The 22415-nt window shown below is 31.4% G+C and overlaps 2 protein-coding genes across 9 annotated transcripts in view; one reads left to right on the top strand and one right to left on the bottom strand.

Annotated features, from left to right (window-relative positions):
* LOC111628551 (serine/threonine-protein kinase PAK 3-like) overlaps window positions 1-12841 on the top strand; it is a 96366-nt gene extending 83525 nt beyond the window's left edge. For all 7 annotated transcript variants that reach the window (XM_023372371.1, XM_023372372.1, XM_023372368.1 and 4 more), the window contains 6 exons: window positions 72-258; window positions 1892-1984; window positions 7187-7286; window positions 7368-7564; window positions 10866-11003; window positions 11083-12841. In XM_023372371.1, the coding sequence (XP_023228139.1) occupies window positions 72-258; window positions 1892-1984; window positions 7187-7286; window positions 7368-7564; window positions 10866-11003; window positions 11083-11166 (799 nt within the window). In that variant the 3' untranslated portion in view covers window positions 11167-12841. The remainder of the gene's footprint in view (window positions 1-71; window positions 259-1891; window positions 1985-7186; window positions 7287-7367; window positions 7565-10865; window positions 11004-11082) is intronic.
* The window catches only part of LOC111628553, a 17568-nt gene continuing 2766 nt past the window's right edge, over window positions 7614-22415 (bottom strand). The window contains exons 2-5 of one of the 2 annotated variants that reach the window (XM_023372377.1): window positions 17025-17410; window positions 16848-16916; window positions 16678-16767; window positions 7614-7889 (exon numbers count right to left, since the gene is read on the bottom strand). In XM_023372377.1, the coding sequence (XP_023228145.1) occupies window positions 7824-7889; window positions 16678-16767; window positions 16848-16916; window positions 17025-17381 (582 nt within the window). In that variant the 5' untranslated portion in view covers window positions 17382-17410 and the 3' untranslated portion in view covers window positions 7614-7823. Of the gene's footprint in view, window positions 7890-15723; window positions 16349-16677; window positions 16768-16847; window positions 16917-17024; window positions 17411-22415 lie in introns of those variants that run through there. The other variant, XM_023372376.1, reaches the window with a different exon arrangement.

Here is a 22415-nt window from a genome sequence, read left to right as displayed (position 1 = left end):
GTGAGAAGTCTCATTTTATTTATTGAAAATTTGTGTGTGTAATAAATAACAATTTAAGAAATAATTTTTAGGGCATCTGGCACTGTATACACTGCCATAGAGATAGCAACTGGAGTTGAAGTGGCCATCAAACAAATGAATTTATCACAACAACCAAAGAAAGAACTTATCATCAATGAAATTCTTGTCATGCGTGAAAATAAACATCCAAATGTAGTGAACTATTTGGATAGTTACTTAGTAGGAGAGGAACTATGGGTAAGAAATTTTTTAATATTCACTGCTGAAAAATATATAATAATTATTAAAAATATTTTTACTATTCTATATTATCTTAATATTTTAACATGTCTGTCTATATGGATATACAGTTTGAAATTAATCATCTTTTGAATTTCATAGTATAGTTTTTTAGACTATATTATTATGGCATTTACTAATTTGCATATATGTATAGGCAAAGAAGTAAATTGCAAGTTTATTTAAATTAATCTCTAAGCATTTATCCTTTTCATTATAACAGACTTTTAAATTTAAAAAAATTTTTATAACTGGTATTAGCATGCTTTGGATTATTGATTCATTTTAAGTTGTTTTTATCTTTGAATACAGTATATTCATTTAGGTGACTTTAAACAGTTTTTAGATAGTTTGACAAAAATAAATCATATATTTTGGAAGTTAGCTTGTCTAGGGACTAGGTAGTATCTCCATATTTCAGGAAGACATGTTTGGAAAATTGTTTCCTTTATGACAGTTGTGGAAAACATCATTATATAGATTATTGAAGTTTTTCTATTGAAAATAGTGATTTCATGATAAATTCATTACTTGGATTTTAAAAAAGTACTATTTCAATACTGGGACACATGACCTTTTCCTAATTCCCAAGGGGCTCCAAATTCTATTATCAACAAACAGAAAATGCATGACTTGTAGCCTGTTCTGCAAATACAAAAAGAAACTAATGAATGTGTACGACTCGTGTTCATGGAGTGTACAAGTTTTTTGAAATAATTCGAAGGCAATGGTAAAAAACTATGAACTAATTTTAATTATAATAATTAACTTTGTACAAAGACTAAGCAGCCATCTTTCTGCTTTGTCCTATCACAAAAAAACAACTAGTGCCCCCTGCTCTTTCTATAAAAACTTCTTACAGAATGATATTTTTCTATTGTCCAATGAATGGGTCTCTGCAAAAAATTTTTCAGGGCACAAAGTTTGGAGACAATTACATCAATACATTTTATTTAATTATTAAATTTTTTGAGGGTTTTTCACAAGTAGATTATAGAATACAGTATTGCATCTATACAAAAAGATAGACAGTGTCTCATGATGAAAGTGTAAGTTTACTTATCTGAATCAATTTTACGATTATAATTTGTGGAATTTTTTTACTCAATTCAATGGAGAGCAAGTGCTTCATTTGCCCCCTATGAGGATGCTTATGGTTCTCTGTATCAATTTTTATGTAGTTATTCTGTTGTATGTTGTTCAGAATTCCGTGTTTCTTGTTTTCAAGGCCAAATTAGACCCGAGTGTAATAGTGCCACCTTTTGGAAGCCCCGATCGAACATTGAATCAGAGTTTGAAGCTTGCATAATATGTCTTTTTTTTTTTTTTTTTATAGCCTGCAGGTGTTGCTGGTTCATGTTCGTGATTTTTGAAAAATAAAACCCCATTAAAAAGTCAGTGCTCAGTGCTACATTGATGATGTACCATTGTTAATTGTTGATACTACCATTGATATACAAGTTAATAGAGATTATCATATCTGTTGTCATTACTTTATGCATTATTAGGAAGAATGTATCTTCATATTTAAAGGGTTAAATGTTTATATTTTTAATTATTTTTTGATTTTAAGAGTTGAATATTTTTACAGGTTGTAATGGAATATCTAGCTGGAGGTTCTTTAACAGATGTTGTCACAGAAACATGTATGGATGAAGGACAGATTGCAGCTGTTTGTCGTGAAGTATGTGGATTATTTATTAATATAAATAAAAATCAATTTTAAAATTTTAATTATTCTAAAATTGGGGAATTTCATTGTTTTAACAATATACATACACCTCGCTTACGCTACCCCAACTTATGCGATTTTCAAATCTCATCGATCTGTTTTTTGTTTGAGTGCCACACAACTCTTGATTACTCACTCCCCCCACACTATTGTTCAGCTTATATGTTCAGACGTGTTGCGCGGAATCGACACATAGCTACAATTCTGTGTTTATTATATCTATGGAGACTTGAGAGACTCCGTGGTGATTTCTTGTAACCGTGAACGAATCAAAAAATGAGATAAGATTAACGAGAACATTTATTAGTTTACATACATCTGACTTGGATTTTACACAAATTGTGAAATTATATCCCGACTTACGCGAATTTGACTTACACGGTTATCGCTCGGTCCCACCTATCGCATAAGTTTGGGGTATTACTGTATATATTTAACTTTACAATGAGCATTGGTTTGCATATGTTGTTCAACATAATTTTTTCATGGTTAGTCTTTTCATGATGAGAAGCTTCAATTGTAATTCCTTCAGTAGCTGTTCATGTTATAGTATTTTTATCTGTACTATTTTTAACTCATTTTGTTAGTTACAGCATAAAAATTCCAATAAAAGCTAATTCATATGCCTTTTTAGTTTAATGGATCAAAAATTAGGTGTCTAATATTATAATGTTAAAAAATGATGCACTAAATGCAGATAAAAACTTTTTCAGCAATTTTGAAAGAAATCTACCTTAAATGTTTGCAAATTATGCAGTTTCATTTAAGCAAGGAAAGAGTGGGATTATATTGAGTTTTTTTTTTCATTGCTAGATTATATTAAAAATTAAAAATACTATTTTCATAGTGAAGGTTGATTTTAAAATATACTTCAGTTTTATTTAGTAAAAAGTTAATTTTCTTAATTTCTGAGATTTGATTCTTTATTTAAAGAGAGATTTTAATACTGTGCTTGCATTTCAAATATTACTTATTTTTAAATGCAATTATGATTTTAAAATACTTTTTATGCTACTAAATATGTCAAAATTATAAAATATTGGAAAATTTTATCTACCTTAATCTGATAGAAAATGAAAGAAAAAGTGAAAAAATGTTGTTTCTGTAGTCTACAGGTTAATGTTATTTATCAGTAATATTTTTGTAAGAAAATGTGATTACTGCAATTTTAATTCATAAGAGTGAATTCATTTTGTTAGTTATATTCATTTTTATTAGAATACATTTCATTTTATTAGAATAAATTGAAAACATTTGTACTATAACATTTTCAAAGTTCTATTCATAGCCTTTCACTTTCATTTATACAGTATATGGAATATTTGGTTAAAAAAATAATTTGAATTAAACAAATTGGAAATGTAAAATTGTATTTAAATAAATATCAGTCTGAATGTAATCAATTTTTTTTAAAGTTAAAATTGCAAGTTTTCCTTATTTACTGATTTTTTTCTAACGAAAACATAAAATATAAAAGAGATGCAGTTGTTGAGTTTTAATGAGACAGTAAACAAACAATCAGAAAAGGGATAACATAGAAATCAGTTTAATATATAATACTCAATATAAAATGATTATTGGTGCATATACTTTCCATTTCAGATTGATTTGTAAGATCGGATCAGTCTTTGTCACNTGAGTTTTAAGGAGACAGTAAACAAACAATCAGAAAAGGGATAACATAGAAATCAGTTTAATATATAATACTCAATAATAATAATAATAATAACAATAACAGAGAAGAACAGAAACACAAATAAATGACATTAGATAGCAATTAGGCAGGCTGACACAATACGCTAAAAACAACATAACGCCCAAATTAATGAAACAACTTTTAAACATTTTCAAGAAAATCAAAACACACACAAAACACGAACATCACAACACACACATTACAGAATACATCGATACACTAAAACAGAAACTTGCAGCCAAAGCACATAGACTCAAACGATACAAAACATGTACACTATGAAAACAACAAAATAAATTATTCACAAACAATGAAAATTTTTTCTACAGACAAATTAGTACCAAAACAAACACTGATACACAGCACAGTGGCACACCAACATTAGAAGAACTCACAACTTATTGGTCTTCTCTTTGGTCCAATGCTGATGCAGGCTGGATCGAGGAGGAGAACAGAAACTTGCACAACATACCAACTATGCCCTGTGCTGAAATAAACATACATGACATCCACTACACTGTGAACAGAACACACAACTGGAAAACATCTGGTGTAGACAACATTCACAATTTCTGATACAAAAAGTTTACACATCACTGCACCAGGAAATAGCTAAACATCTAACACATGTCATCATCAATACACAAGACATGCCAAAATTTCTTACTCAGGGCATCATTTACATGAAACCTAAAAACAACACCACCACAGACCCCACACAATACAGACCAATTACATGTCTTCCAACACACTACAAATTATTGACATCCTGTATCACAAACAAAATATACAAACATGTTGAAGAACATGACATTCTTACGGAACAACAAAAAGGTTGCCGTAGAAATCACAGGGAATGCAAAGAACAGTTACTAATAGATTCAGTCATTCTACGGCAAGCACACAAACAACACAAACATACACATGGCAAATATAGACTACAGGAAAGCATTCAACAGTGTTCCACACAGTTGGCTGTTACATATTCTACACATGTACAAAATACATCCATCACTCATTGCATTCTTCCAAAACACTATGCAGCACTGGAGAACAACACTACATCTCAGGGTTAGTAACACTTCCATACAAACAAATGAGATATTCATTAGGTGAAGAATTTTTCAAGGAGATTTCTTGAGTCCTCTCTGGTTCTGCCTAGCCCTGAACCCATTATCCAACGTGTTAAGCAACACGCAATATGGCTACAATATCATACATGAAAAAACAACACAGTTTACGCTGTCACATCTCATGTACATGGACAACATAAAATTTTATGCATCCACACAAAAACAACTTCAGCAGCTCCTACAAATCACACATTCATACACCAAGGACATACAAATGGAGTTTGGCTTAGACAAATGCAAAAAACTACACACAGAAAAAGGAATCCTGAAGAAAGAAGATTTTGCACTTGGAAATGGAGAAGTTATTGAATCCATGGAAGAGGGCAGTTCTACAAGTATTTAGGATTCCAACAGGCCAAACTTACAGAACATACACAAATAAAGCAAATATTAATTAAAGAATACCAAAGTAGGTTAAATGCTATCCTCAGAACACAGTTAAATGCAAAACACACAGTTAAAGCAATAAGCTCATATGTCATCCCAGTACTCACATACTCTTTTGGACTTATACATTGGACTCACACAGATCTTGAGCAACTCCAAAGGAAAACAAGAACAACATTTACTAAGCATAAACATCATCATCCTAAATCCGTTGCAGAAAGATTAACCCTTCCACGTAAAGATAGCAGGCGTGGTCTGATCGACATAGTTAAACTTCACTACAAACAATTACAGTCACTGTGAGAGTTTTTCCACAAGAAATGAGAAACATCGCAGTTACATAAAGCAGTAACTCTAGCAGACTCAAATAACACACCATTAAACTTACACTCACATCATGCAAACTTGACACAATATATGTTGTGTCAAGTCTGTATGATAGCACCATCAAGCATAGACACCATCAAGCAATTGTGGGCTCGAAAGGCACTCCATGGCAGGCATCCTTATGACCTTTCCCAGGATTTTGTTGACAAAACTGCATCAAACAGCTGGTTAGATCGGGGATGCCTCTTTGGGGAGACGAAAGGATTCGTGATTGCCATACAGGATCAGGTCATAAATACTAAAAACTACAGAAAACACATACTCAAAGATACAACACTCACAAATGACACATGCAGAAAATGTCACATCATGCCAGAAACTATACAACACATCACTTCTGGGTGCAAGCTCTTGGCACAGACAGATTACTTACATAGACACAATCAAGTAGCAAATATAATACACCAAGAGCTTGCAAAGAAACACAAATTGGTAGACATTCACGAACCATACTACAAGTATATTCCACAGACAGTATTGGAAAACAACACGCACAAAATGTACTACGACAGAGCCATAATCACAGATAAAACAATTTACTACAACAGACCAGACATCACACTCATTGACAAACACAATAAAACCACATACATTATAGACATAGCCATTCCAAACACTCACAATGTACAAAACACATGCACTGAAAAAATTAGCAAGTACACAGAACTCGCCCAGGAAATAAGGCATCTGTGGAGGATGGATAGGGTGCTTATTGTACCTGTTGTTCTCTCCTGTACAGGTGTGATACCCCACACACTACGCAAAAGCCTGGGAACATTACAATTGAGTAGAAATACATACATCACACTACAGAAGGCTACTATATTGAGTACATGCTATATTGTTAGGAAATTCCTGAATACAGACAATGACACACTTATTTAATTTTAGTTTTTGGTTGCTATGCCTTGACTCTGGTCTGGCATAGTACACAGCCACCAGTATCAACAGAGGGTACATTCGTAAAAGTCAGAGTTAAACGCGTTAGTAACAAATCGTTCGAATAGTAGTAATCTCGTCCATTGCACATGCTCTGCGATGATATTTCAAACAAAACTCTAACGAAGTTCACAAAGGAAAGAGTGAGTTTACTTCATTAAGAAAATGGCACCCAACGATACTGATGTTTCTAAATCTACTTGAGTATTTAAATTGTGAATTAAAAGGTGAAATGATTGAAATAACTGTCCACCCAAAGCAATCTAAGAAAAATAGTTCAGATAAGGCTGCACTGACAACATTCATATCTTCAATTTTTGAAACATCCATTTAGTTATAAACGAATCGTTTGAAAAGTCTAACTAAATAAGAATAACGATGATGTCATTCTCGTTTAACTTGTTCAACTTTACGAATGTACCCAGAGTATAACCTACTAAATACTGTATAATAATAATAATAATAATAATAATAAAATTTACATTGCTAGTATTTTTATTTGGTTTTAAAATTTTATGTACTTTAAAAAAGCTGGAGTTTTCATTAGAGATTTAAAATTTATAAAAATAATATAACTATATATTTAGAATTTATCTGTTGAATTTTCAACAGGTTCTTCAAGCTCTAGAGTTCCTACATTATAATCAAGTTATTCATAGGGACATTAAAAGTGATAATATATTGCTGGGAATGGATGGGAGTGTTAAATTGAGTAAGTAAAGCAATGTCTATACCTAAGATAAATGATTTTTTTAAAAATATAATTTAAAAAATATGTTGTCTTTATGTACAGCTGATTTTGGTTTCTGTGCTCAAATATCGCCTGAGCAAAATAAAAGAACAACAATGGTTGGTACACCCTACTGGATGGCACCAGAAGTTGTTACAAGGAAGCAGTATGGACCAAAAGTTGATATTTGGTCATTAGGTATAATGGCCATTGAAATGATTGAAGGAGAACCACCATATTTAAATGAAAATCCATTGAGGGTATGTATTTAATGTTTGAAATAATTTAAAAAATATTGAATTATTCAAACTGTAATGACTACATAATTTAAATTTTAAAGAAAATAGTTACATTATATAATAATTTTACTTAAGCCAAAAGTTCTTAAAAGATAAATACAACTAGCTAGATGGCTGAGGCTGTTAAGGCATTATCCTACTGTCTGTGATTGAATCCAGATAGTCAAACTCCAGGAATTTTTCAGGGATCTATCTTGGATATTTTGAGCCTTACTCCTCACTATCCAGTTACCCATTGTAGGACTAGATAAATCCACAATGGGCTTGAAAAAAAGACATGCAGTGCCTACAGGACAAAGAATAAAAAAAAAAAAGAGATACACTTATATGAATAAAGACATTAATAGACTTTAAAACATAAATGTTTAAAGTCCAAAAATTTATTTTGTTTAAATATTATAATGAATTAGCGTCAAGTACCATAAAACCATATTTTTAAATTTTTACTGCATTGTAGTATTAGAAAAACATATATACAGAATGTGCCTACATTCATAGCATATTTTAACACACTGTTAGTGAACAAATGCTATTTATTACATTTGGTGTCAAATAGTAATCAAGTGAGTGCCATTTACCTGTCTGGTTTTGCACATGATCTCTAGTCACACATTAGCAATGACTGTAAATTTTTTTGTATTCTGAAGATGATCATGCATAGTAGTGAAATGAAGATCTTGATGCAAGATTTTCCTGAATGATCAATCTGAAATTTGAAGAGCCATAGCATGTCACTGAGCAGATCTTCTTGAGCCTCATGTGACTGCAGCACATAGTTTTAATCATTACTGATTCTGCACTGTCCTTTCACTCTAGCTGGTTATATCTGTTGCATTTACCTGTAATCATAAAAGGAACAAACCCACTTTGTAATGGTGCAAGTATCTAAACATCTCTGATAATCCAAGTTAATGTTGTCTGAATATATACTGTATAGCAACTACATAACATTATTTTTGAAATAAGCTTCTAATCCAAAGGTGCATTATTCTGTAGTCCACTTTTCTATATCAAACAAAATGGCAGCCCAGTGACAATGGAACAACAATACCATCTGACACATTATGTTGCTTATGTCATTGTAATTTGGATATCAATATATGCTGTGGATGCAGTCACATCTGTTTATGCTTGATAGCCTTTTGTGCTTTAGTCTTACATTTATCTCCATTATTATTCAGTGAATTTTTGAACTTGGTCATTTCCTATCCTTTCATGTATATGTGCATAAAAATATTTTGCATTAATGGTTCTATATGAAATTAGATATTATAAGAAAAATCAATTGGCAGTAAAATTTTTTTAATTTCAAACATTCTTCTGCCAGTTATGGTAAAATCTATACTTTATGGAATTAAGTTAATTACACTTCAATTACAGCATATTTTCAACTATATATAATAGTCAAAAATAAACCAAACTTTTAATATAACTTTTTATTACATTAATAATGCTTTCAAAGTAAGCTCCTTTGGCAACTACACACATGCTAGCATCCATGCCATTTGTCAAAGCTATATTTGAATCCTTGTTTAAGTGGCTTTAGATGTTGCAGCTTCCGCTTTGTCTTCCATCAGTTATTTCTGGTCATGAATAAGTAATAAGGACTGTTTTGACAAGTGACATAGATGCTGGTAGAAGAGTGTAAGTACGGGAGGAGCTTACTTTTTTAAAGTGAGTAATGTAACACAGGCTTTATTTATACAACATGCAAATAAGAATTTGTAGTTCTGTGATAATTAAATATTATCTTTTCCAAAGATTTATCACACAAGGGAAAACTACTTTTTTAAAATGAGAGTTGGAGTTGCTATTTAATCTTTAATAAATGACTAAAATTTCCAAATTTTCTTTCGTTACAAATTTTTAACCATCAGCTCAACTTTGTTTTCAGTTTCATAATTATTCCAATTCTAGTTGTTTGAATAGTTAATGAGATGTTATTCAGAAGTAACTCAATTTGATTTAGTACATTTCATTATAAATATTTTTGAATTTGCTTTAAAATATGTTACTTACTGTGTAACACACCACGTGACACAAAAGGCGGGGGTCACACAAGTTAGGGTTCATGTTTAATTAAAAATACTAGGCCTGGACTTTATGGGAAACAAAAGATATATAGATATCCAAAACAAACACTTTAGTAAAAATTCACAATAAATATTTATTAGATTGTTGTTATTGTTCAAACGATTAATTATAACCAAAGTTGGTATAATTTTCAAAAATGTCAAATAGTCAAGTAACAAAAAATCAAGAAATAAACAATTAGGCAAATGAAATTCTTATTTCTTATAATTGTACAATCTAAGATCCAATCTCCAGCCCAAAAGAAATACTCAACCACAGTATACGTTGCTTATGCTCAATCACTTTCCTTGACATGTCGCTAACGGTCATCGGTAGGAATTATATCACATGCAGTAGGGGACGATCCGTCTTTTATTTGAAGCTCAGTGTAGCTCCGCACTGCCCTAATTTACATTGGTTTGCGCTATGGGACAGTCACAGATACGAAGTTCTATCATTGCTTTTTGAATTTTTCACATGAGTGTTTAGGAGTTTGTCCTTAAATAAAAAGACCCCTGAAAAGAAAATAACTAACTAAAAATAACACCCAAAAACATTAAATAATGATCGGACATCAACTCCTTGCAACTGTTCTTATGTTGCCCTTAATAAATGTTAAAAAGTAAATGCAAAATGTTACTTCTTTATAGATGTTAAATCATGAAAGATGATTAGCCTACAAAGCAGTTCTTTAATTTATTGTATACATGAAATTTCTTATAAATGACATTGTAAATGTCATAAGAAATTTTAGTCAATAAACTTTTTTCTTTTAAAAATGAGATAAATGAAATAGCCATTTCTTTTATTCAGAACTGACATACAATTTAAAATATGAGCATTAGAACTATATTTTTGTCAATTTTTATTACATAAAGTTAATTTCCTCTCTTGTACAATCATCTATTTCCAAGAATTAGAAAGGAACTGATTATTTAATTACATAGTTTTATAGTATGAGGAACAATTATTTTCATGTTTAGTAATATATTAAAGCACAATGTTAAAGAATTTCTTTATACATCGTATAAAATTTAATTTACTGTGTAATGAATTTTCTTCAATGATGATTGATTTAATTATTAATTTACCTGTAGAATTGCAGAAAATTTTAACAGTTTTTATTAAAATTATTAGCAAATAAATTTTGATCAAATTTGTATTCACAAAAGCATTATTTTGTTCATAGGCACTCTATTTGATTGCAACAAATGGCAAACCAGAAATTAAGGACAAAGAAAAATTGTCTCCTGTCTTCCAGGATTTTCTTGATAAGTGCCTTGAGGTAGATGTTGACAGTCGCTTTTCTGCCTCAGAGTTACTTAAGGTTTGTTTTTAGATATGTATTTTTATTTTTTTTCAAATGGATGCTTTAAATATCTAATAAATTTATTACATTATTTTAGCATCCTTTTCTGAAATTGTCAAGGCCATTGGCAAGTCTACAACCTTTAATAATTGCAGCAAAAGAAGCAGCTAAAAGTCATTAACTTCTTGGTTAACATTTTAGAAGAAATTGTGAATTAATCCAGTATAAATTAATTTTGATAAAAATGAGACAGAAAAAAAGACATCTAAATTTATAAATGCACAGTTTTTTTGGTTTGGTGCCAAAAGTGTACTTTTTGGACAAACACCAAGATTCAGAATTAAGAAAAAAGGAAAAATATAAATTTCAAATGAAGTTAAATTCGTCACATTCCCTCAAAAAATGGAAAAAAGTGAAAGTGTAAACTGTATGAAAATCGAAAAGTGTTGTCATCATTCATCATCATTGCATCTATTCCATTTTCCAATTGTTTTTTTGCACATAATGTCATCAAATCGTTTATAATTTAAAGATATAAATAGCTTGCCTTGCAGCTAAAATGCATTTTCCTGAAGCAATTCTCAAACTCCATTATGAAAAGACCAAGTAAAGGGGTTTGTGTAAGTAATAAAGTCGCTATAGCATAACAAACCATTAAACTAATCACTTCTTGTTTTAAAAATACATTTTATAATTTTAATTATGTTCTAAATTCTAAAATTATTTTTGACAAATTGAAAATATTTGTTGAAAATATTAAGTTTAAATATACGTAATTAAAATATATTAACCAAATATTCTCATAGAAGTTTTAAAGGTATAAAATATAGTAAAAGTTGTAAAATTAAAGTTCCTTCTAATAGATATTGAACACTAAGGAATTCCTTGAATTCACATGAAATTGAACAGTCAAATATATATCAACTTTGATTTACAACGATTTTCCCTAAGAATCAAATTTATTGTTCAATTAAGTAATGTCGTCTTCAGGAGAGATTTATGCAAAATCTCTACCTTCTTAAGTAATAATTTTTATATAAAATATAGATTTTAAATGAAAATTTTGGATATAACTAAATTTATTTACTTTGTTCATCGTCATTTTAAACATTCATAATAATTTGTATAATGTTTTACATCATTTTATAGAATTTAATATGATGCTTCCAAAAATTTCTCTTTAAAAGAACTGCCAATTAATTCTCATTTTTCAAAAGTGTGTCTGATTTCTCATTTACAAGCTTATCTGGCAAAATTTTGCATTAGGTTTATGGTAAAATGCTGCTTTCTTTGATTAAAAATTATATGTGGAGCGTTTAGTTTCAAAATATAATAGGCATTCGTAAATATTAAAGACTAGTAATGGCCATTATAGGTAATTTTTTTAAGCTTCTTGCACAAACCCCTTTCAAATTGTCAAATTTTCTATATTGAAAAATTATTTCAAAAATAAAATGGGATGAATTGCACATTTTTTTTCTTTCATAATGAAAGTTTTTAATTTTTCTGATAGAAATATTGGAAAAATTTATGGAATCTCCTTTCTCTCTCATCTTACAAAAAATCTATAGAAGCATTTTACGGTTAGAAAATTCTCATACTAAACGATAAAAAGTTTGAAAGAAGAATGAAAACAGGACAGATCATAGCAATAATTTACGTATTGTAATAATTTCGACTTTTTTTTAATTATTAAATTTTAATTTCCAAGAACTATTTATTATTATTCTTTAAAGACAATTTTTCCGGTGTTGCTGAATTATAAAGTTGTCATTTGTTGTAATTCAAAGAATCGTGACTGTGAATGTATGAAAGTGATCAATAAGAAAGAATGAAAGATATTTACTACTTTGAAATTTTGTGTCCTCGTCAATTGAAATTCGATTCACACTAAAATAAAAAATAATTAATTGCGATCATAAATACAATTGGAAATTCGTCTTATACAAAAATAATTCGCGAATAATAATAATTTTTTTTGTCTTGCAAGGTAGCACGATAATCATTCCGGGTGTTGCCTGGTAAAGCAACTTTAATACAGCTGAATAAGTAAGCAATGTATTAAAACAAACTGTCATTGGTTTGCTTATTCAGGTGTATTAAAGCCTCTGCCACTGAACGCGCTCATTGTCTAAGTAATTTAAATACAAAATTCATAAGAATAGACTATGAATTTTGTATTACTACTATGAATAGAAATTATATTTTTAATCATGGACAGTGTCGAGAAAGACACTCCGAAGTCTATCTCCCCTTTGGTTTTCGTCCCTTCTCTACTTTTCAAGTTTCGTTTAAATGGACCGATTTAAGCCAGGGCCATTTTGCCCATGACGACATGAGATCCGTCACTTCCGAACAAATATTTTCGAGGCTGGTTAATGCGTCAATCGTTGACCAGTCCACTTATGATCAAATGATACCGAGGATAGCAGATCCACATCTCATCATTGTGTCACAATGTAGAATTTACACATGAAGTACTAGTAAATTACACGAAAAAAATTAAATTGTTATTTTCGGGTTCGAGTCAAAATTCTCAAATTTCGCATATTATTACATTGAATATGTAATAAATATTAGTAAAATTAAAAACCTGGCCGACGGTATTAACAATTACATTGAAATATAAAAATTTCACAAAAATACAAAATTGTGCTAGTTTTCTTTCCTGTCATTCAAACACCAGTGACAGTTCAAGACAATTTTCACCTTAATTTTGCAATAATTTAATTTCCTTTCATAATTTAGAATTATAAAAGGAAGTTATTCTGTTTCTTTTCCAATAAAGATTTGTAGCTATTTATCGCCACTTTGCTTAGATAACTTGGCATAAATTACTTTTCCTGGCATATCTTATTCAGTTTCGTTTGCATCTATAATGTGGGTCTAAAATGAGCCCGTAGAATTTTTTTTGTAAATACCTGGCAACTCTGATTCAACGTTGAGGTTTTCCTCGAGCGCCAAATGTGTTTGGCACGGCCCTGGCCCTGTTGATGACACATCTCTGAAGATAGAAATATGCCGTTTTAGATGACAAAGTACTTTACGTAGAGTTTATTTAGTCAGGTTCTTCGTTGTGTCACAGCGATATATTTCTGTACCAGGCTTCTGAACGTTGGCATTCCTACAACTTAAGTTACGATATAATGTGGCTTATCGCGATCACCCGCCTCGTTTTTGGGGTATAGATGTTACGAGTAGATCTGAATAAAGCGTATAGATAGCTGAGCGGTCAAGGTGGCACCCCGTTGACCGCTCAGCCATCCGTCTGGGGGACCCAGGATCGAATCCGGACGGTCGAAAAATCCCCAGGAATTTTTTGGAGGTGCGATCCGACCGGATATGACTGCCCAGCCTGGCCGAACCCATAATGGGCTTGCAAAAAGAGGTCCTCTTAGTGTCCACAGGGCGGAAAGAGTTAGAAAAAAAAGTGCCCACTCTCCCATATTGCTCATCCGCCCTAACTGTCGGCATCTCATAGAAAATATGCAATATTTTCTACGCGTTTTAGATCATTGTTTTGCATACAATTTTTGTTCTATCGCTGCTACTCGTGAATCTTCGAAAATTATTTCTGAAACGATTCACAAGAATAAAAATTAGAAGTAGTAGTGAACCAACTAGATTTTTTAAATAATGAATTTGTTAAAAAATCTAGGTGGTTCACTACTATAATATAGATTCGGGAACTGTAAGCTGGGTAAGCATTACATTGGACACCAATTTAACAATTAAAAATGTAAAGTTAACAAGAAGTATTTTATTTTTATTATGTTTGAGATTTGAAAGTATTTTATATAATATTTTAAATGTCAAAATAATTAAGTAATTTTACTTTCTCTGCCGTTATATATAACATGCCTACCGCTCTGGGGGACCCGGGATCGAATCCGGACGGGTCAAGGAATCCCCAAGTTTTTTCGGATATGTCGGGCCCCGTTTCTCACTATCCGGTCGTCCCATTGTGGGCCTGGCGAACCCATAATGGGCCTGCTATAAGAGTCCCTCCTAGTTCCCACAGGGTGGAAAGAGTAAAATATATATATACTGTATATATAACAGATGGAAAGTATGGCGATCGGTTAAAAAAAGTGATCTCTCAGATTTTTACATTTTTGGACTCGGGATCTTAACGTCAAGAAATGAAATAAAAAGTTGAGGGGTGGGAAGATAGAAGTCGTGTGTCATATCTCGACTGAGGATGGATTTAATGAGGATTTTACTTGTTACTAGCATTTGCAATTTTTTTTTAATATACATAAAATTCATCTCTACGTCAAAGGTAAGCTTTTTGTCTTTTTATAAAACAATAATATAAAACGTTTTTAAAATAAAATGAACCGCTCACTTGCCAAATCGATTAACTCCAAAAAACAAAAAGTAGGAAAATCGATAGTATAAATTTTTTAAAATTCTTTTTAAACTTTAAATTTAAATGAACATTGTAGAATGTATTCTTACATACCGTTCGTTAAAAATTAGTTATGCGAAAAATGTAATAATAACGATTATATTTACAAATGGAGTTAATCGATTTGGCCTGTGAACGGCTCAAATCCCGTAGCAGATGGAGCACTACACAATTTTAACTTTTTTGGGGGAAAAGTTACGCAACCCGTTGCTAGATTTTTTATTACTGAAATAAGTGATGAAATGAAAAATACTGATGGTATTGAAATTGTACAGTTTAAATAAATCATTTATTTAAGTATAATACCTTTATACATTTAATAAAAAATTAAGACCAAAAAAAATTAACTTTCAATTATATTCAGCCTGTTTCTATTCTCTCCTGGATGAAGGTTTCCCTAAAATCTACCATTCTTCTCGTTATGATGCCTTATTTTTCCATTCGTTTTCTGAAAATTCTCTGATTTAGTCTTCCAATCTCCTCTTTGCTCTCGTTTTTTTTTTCTATTTTTTAGAACAGTATAATCTTATTATAAGAAGACATGATAATATATTGACTATGTCTAACCTATTTCCACTTAAGAAATTCGGTCCGGGCTACCACACACTTTTATCCACGCATTCCTCTGTCTTCAGACAGACAGACACACAGGGAATGCACTAGTTGAATACTTTTTTAGAGATTTACAGATATGTCATTTTTAATGATATAATTGAGTTTATTGAATGAGATCCGTGCAAGTCTTGCAAATTTTGACTTTTATAATATTTTAAAAGTACACTATAGCAAATTATAGGCTGCGAATAGTGTTCATTTATTTCATACTTATATTATGAAATGATTCTGAAAGTTGACTTGGATTAGTGATAGGAATACAAGATCGTTTTGTACCCCATAAGATATCTCGAATTTGCAGCAGCATATTGCATACGGTGTAGAGTGCCTTGTACACCTAACAGAACAAATATAAGAAAAATAAATTTAGCTTATTGGTTTTATGGTTCTTTGTTTTATTACAACAAATCTACATCTTGTGTATAAACAAAGTTGCGGTGGAAACTGTACCTTGCGATGATCATGAACTAATCATAAGTTGTGAAATGTTAAACAAGAACAGAAACATTTCAGTTCTTGTTCAAAGTTGTAACTGAAGAAGCCTGTTTATATTGGGTGAAAATACTCTTAAGTATATTTGTTTGTATTATTCTTGACAAGAATAAATCAAACTTATGGTTAGTTCAAAAACTCCATCTTTGACCATGCAAGTGTATTGAGGCTTACCTTTATTGGAGATTCTTTTGACATCAAAAAATAACCTCCACAATTGAATCCAATTTCGTTTTCACGAAATTTCTTCATAAAATCTAAAATCTGATTATTTTAAACGTTAAAAAATTAATTTTTAATCACAAATTACTATTATTGACTTTAAAAAATTTCACAAATTTAACCTTAAGTTTTTCTTCCAGTTCCAAAGGAGCAACACTTAATTTCCTGATTTCTTGAAAAGAATCGTAAGCCTGCAACATTATGATAAAAAATTTATCAGTATATATAATTTTCTGAATAATTAGTTTTAATAAAATAAAAAAAACATGACTAAAGATAATTAGATAACCTAGACTTACCGAAGATGAGAAACGAGCAAGTGCAAGAGAATAAAACATTATCAACGCAATAGACAATATGGTAAGTGAGATTAAAAGGATGTGAATGCGGATATATGAACTTATTTCGTTAAATACAGTAGCATTGATAAGAAATGCTACTAAATAAATAACGACTCCAAATAATATGAAGAAATATTCTCCCCATTTATCATTGATTTGATCAATGAAATGACAGAGCTCTTCGTGTTTAGAAATTAATTCGTCTATATTGTATTTCGAACAATTAATCCTTGCTTCTTGCAGTTGTTTCGACAATGCATTAAATCTTTCGAGTATTACTATGCCCACCATTATTGAAATTGGTACGATCCACATAAACAAAATCGTTTCGAAAGCCACACCAACTTGAAAATAAACAGAACAAATTAGTGCTCTGAAGGAAGAGGAATATTTTTCAACAAATTTGAAAACAATTGTTGAACAGGCTATCGCGTTAACTATTAATATTATGAAACACAAAAACCCAAAAAGTACATTCAACAATAATTGATATTTGAGCAATTTTTCTTTTTCACCTTGATACCCTGATATTTTCATATTGAAATTTAATTTTTTCTTCCTGCCCAATTGCATAAAAATAATACAGCTTAAATGTAAAAATGCAAAAATAATTTCTGCAAACAGTAAACTGATCCTGTTTACAGGAAGTTTTGGCATGAAGTTAGCTGTACAAGCGATTATACTAGCTTTAGGCCCGAGTGCTGTAAATATCATTAAAAACAGGCTAATGAATATCATATGCACAAACTTTGCATAAAATGACATGATTTTTGTTTGTTTAACGCTTAATTTATGATGCTCGCAACGTTGATAAATGATATCTCCAAAAATCATCCCGATTGATATACTAGGATGAAGCATACAATATACGCAACCATCAGCCATTTTGTATTATATCTCGACTATAATTTCGTCCAATATTTAAATAAAACTAGTGACTATCTTGCATAGCGTAAAGTTTTCACATATCATCATAGAATTCCAAGATTAATTCGAGAAATGAAGAGCAACAATAAAGCGTACCCAGATGAAACCTTTTACAAACAAGAACGTTGATTTAATAAAACTTAGGCTTATCTTTAAGATATTTTTCAAAAACATTAATAATGAGATTGACTACTTTATGCATAATATTACTTAACTGGATATGAAAATTTTATTTACATTCACTTTAGTGAGATTGAGTTTACTTTCATGCATTTCACTACTAAATTGGACACAAAAATGTTGTTTACATTCATTAACTTAACGAGCATTCTTTGTTGCAAAAAATGTATTCTGAAACATTAATAAGATTCACGTTTGTTGTGAGAGAATATGACAAAAATCAATAGGCTACATTTTCAAAATTCTTTTTTTAAATTTATCGATAAGTAAATATATTTAAATATTAATTTGTTATAAAAGTGAATTCTTCTTTCAATTAATAGAGGCTATTACATAATTTAAATATAAATTATATCGATAAATTCAATCGATTAAAAATTCATTTCTAATTGAATTTTTCAATCAAATTAATGTAAGATGAATACATTTTTAACTCTCCGCACTGTAGACACTAAAANAACAAATCTTAAATTTTTATTAATAAAAAATATTTAATACACAACAATAAATTTTAGTTTTTCTAGAAAAGTTTGAACAGTTTGTTTATAAATTTAAAAAACTGAAGTTTATTTTATTAAATGTCTAACAAAAGTTGTTATACAATAACAATATTACCTTAAAATATTAATTGTCAACAAGACTATGTCTTGTTTATAAAATCGTAGGGGAAATACGTACAAAATGATATATGGTTTTATTTTAGGTTCATAAGTATTTATTGGTAAATCACAGCACTGTCATATTCTACACCAATCATCTTTGGTTCTTTACCTATGAAATATGTTTATAAATTTAAAAAATTGAAGTTTATTTTATTAAATGTCTAACAAAAGTTGTTATACAATAACAATATTACCTTAAAATATTAATTGTCAACAAGATTATGTCTTGTTTATAAAATCGTAGGGGAAATACGTACAAAATGATATATGGTTTTATTTTAGGTTCATAACTATTGTAAGGTCGCCGACTTTAGGGGGCAATAGGTTAATTGCGCGTCAGGAAAACCTAGGATCAAGTCGTACGTGGGTGGTGGCGACAGGAGACAAAGATGACAAGTGTCTTACACGAAAACCGTTTATTTTGACATAAGGTTAACTTACATAACAGTAATAACACAGAAAATTCGATCTAGATCTTTCCGCTGGGGAGCTCCCGATGTCGGTGGATGGGTGAAGGCTGGGGTTGCGTATCCCGGGTCCTTGATAGATGTGTCCGTTGTACAGGAGGTGACTCTGACGGCTGATGCTGCGGATGGACGGAGATCTTGGCCCACTGGTGGAAATACTGGTCCAGAGGAGAACTGCGGAGAATCGGCTCGGAGAGAAGCGGCTGAGAATCTCTGCTTTGTCCTTGAGATCCGGGGGTTTTATAAGATTTTCCCCGAATCTCACCCTTTTGATTGGTCCCTTTCGCCCTCTCCCTTACCCCGATTGGTCATTCTTTTGTTTTTAGGCGAAACTTGAGACCGATCCGGGTCGGAGAGGTGATGATGGGGCTTTTAATACAAGCGTAAACTACCGTTCGCGCTTGTATTTTTCTCCGTTTTGGCCTTTCTCTCGGACATCTTTGAACTTAAACGGTCCACCAGATGTTCTTGTGGCCATTTATCCCCTATCGCGTTCGGACTTAACAGATGTCCCCTTTGTTCTTAGACCCCCCTTTTTCTCGATTGCTTCGACCCGACACTTGTTCGCGAGCATCTCGACAAAGCTCTTTCTCTCTGTCGACATCCCCCCCCCGTTGTTTATCATCGCGTCGCGTTTGTTTTACAATTCGAAAAAGTTTTCGTCCCATCTGGGTTCTGTCCCCTCTTGACCCGTTTCTATCTTCGAAACTCTCCGACGTAAAAGTTTGTAATTAGTCGCAATTTCGACGCGCTTTTACCACCCTCACACTATTTATTGGTAAATCACAGCACTGTCATATTCTACACCAATCATCTTTGGTTCTTTACCTATGAAATATACTAAACATTTACAATATTAAAATAATAGAAAATAAATATTGTTAGTTTAATTGAGATCACCCAAAATCCATTTTGTCCATATGCTATGGACAAAATGGCACATTACGTAAGGACAAAATGATATACACGTAAAAACTATAAAATTACTGACAAAGTTCACAAATGAAACGTCAGCGCAAGAAGCGTGAGCCCAACGCAAACAATTTAAGCATCGTTAACCAGTCTTCTCCAGGCTTAGATCGGGAAAAAAGATCATTGCAATATATGCATGAACAGTCCTCTTCATCATCTTGAGAATTATCAGGAAAATTTTCTTCTTCACTGTCTTCTTCAAGTAACGTTTTAGCAACGTCTCCTTTTCTCTGGCAGAGCTATGGGCTCATTTTTTGATTTAATTGCCTTCGTATTAGGAGTAGAAGTTAAAACTAAAGAGGTTTGTCGAATAATACGAATAATACAGAGAAACCGAATCACAAGGGGCCCCTGTAAAGTTGGCTATCCAAAGGGAAAAAAGCAATTTAGGAACCAAGTTCGACGTTAAAAAAAATTTAAACCTTTTTTCAAATAAAACAGATGTTTTCTTTTAAACAACAATGAAATATTTTTTGGAAGCCATTTTTTATAATTAACTAGCTGCAAGGACCCGCTTCGCTGGGTTTTTATTTGTTCGTACATTTGTACAGTATGTAATATAGTTTTTTTATATATATGTTACCGCTAAAGCTCGAAATCCGTTAATGTGTACATTACCTAGCTAATCTGCAGATTAACTAGGGTGANAACTTTAACGGATCACCCTAGTTAATCTGCAGATTAGCTAGGTAATGTACACATTAACGACTTTCGAGCTTTAGCGGTAACATATATATTATTATATAATCAGTGGTGATATTCAGCGGGTTCGAACCCGTTGTTAACATTTTCAAAGTTTTCCGAACCTTGTTGAACACACGTAACAATTCTCAGTGGTTTTGTTTCTTTTAAAAAATATATTAAAATATACGTATTATACTCTGTAGCACTACTAAACTAGAGCCTTGCATCACGTTCGCCTTGGTACGACCTCCCTCGACCGTTTCAATCTCGACTGAAACGAGGTACAATCGCGACCGACTCAAGAGAGTTCTTGAAACTAAATCTTCATACCCACAATCCCACGCGCGTGAGAAAATACAAGATGGCTGCGGAACACGTGTCGTAATAAAATAAATACAAAACAAACCATTTTGAACACTTTTTTATTATTTATAAAAAAATATATAGCTCTGGCATAAACAATGTTAAATTTTAACTGACTTACTTTTGTGAACGCATCTTTTTTATTTATATGAGTATCTTAAGTTCCGTTTTTGCGCTAATCTTGCTAATGCACCATTTGAACAAAAAAAAAAAAAATGTTAAGGAAAAATTTTCTGTTAGCGAACCCTTTGTTAAATATTTCGAATATCACCACTGTATATAATTAATGTTTAAAAGTTTATTTCTACTAATAGCTAAATTTCTATTTAAAATTATAAAGGTTAAGTATCAAATTTTATACAAAAACAAATTATATTATTAATTAAAAGCCATCTACTTAAATTTAGAGTTATTATACAATAATTGTTTCAAAGAGAAGAATCACGTGATATGGAACACGTCATTGCAGATCACGTGACGCCTCAAAGTGTAGCAGAAAGAACGAGCCCATCTGCCAGAAAAATAAATCAAGGGAAACACGTCATTGGTCAGATGATATGATAACGTCGAACGAGGTCACGTGACGCGATCTGTAAGCGTCGTCCTCCAATGTGCTACTCCGCGATGCAGGACCGGATTAACCCACATTGGGGCCCTAGACATTTTCTTCTTCCGGGTCCTCTCCCGGCTCTTTCAATTAATAAATCTTGTTACTATTATAGTAGAACCTCGATTATCCGGACTAATTGGGGATGAAGGTAGTCAGGATAAGGGGAAATTCGGATAATCGAAACAAATACTTTAATTTGTCTTTTAATGATAATACACGTTTTCTTTTCGATGACATATTGGTAATATTAAAAATAAATACTGTATTTAAATCGTGATCAAATTTTCAAGAAACAAACGTTTGTATTATATTGAATTTGGACTACTATTGACCAAAGCTAACAGACTATCTATTGTTTAAAAGGTCCTCTGGTGGCGCAAGAAGACGGATTTTATAAAATAAAAAGCAGTTGAAACTGCATTTTTATGAATAAAAATTTGACAAACTATTTATCGTTTTATGACGAGTAAAATTTTTTCGTCGC

This window comes from Centruroides sculpturatus, unplaced genomic scaffold (assembly GCF_000671375.1).
Source record: "Centruroides sculpturatus isolate CEXI.00-Female unplaced genomic scaffold, Cexi_2.0 scaffold217, whole genome shotgun sequence".
Taxonomy (NCBI): domain Eukaryota; kingdom Metazoa; phylum Arthropoda; class Arachnida; order Scorpiones; family Buthidae; genus Centruroides; species Centruroides sculpturatus.
The sequence above is the reverse complement of the archived record's forward strand: the minus strand, read 5'-3'. Positions and strand labels throughout refer to the sequence as shown.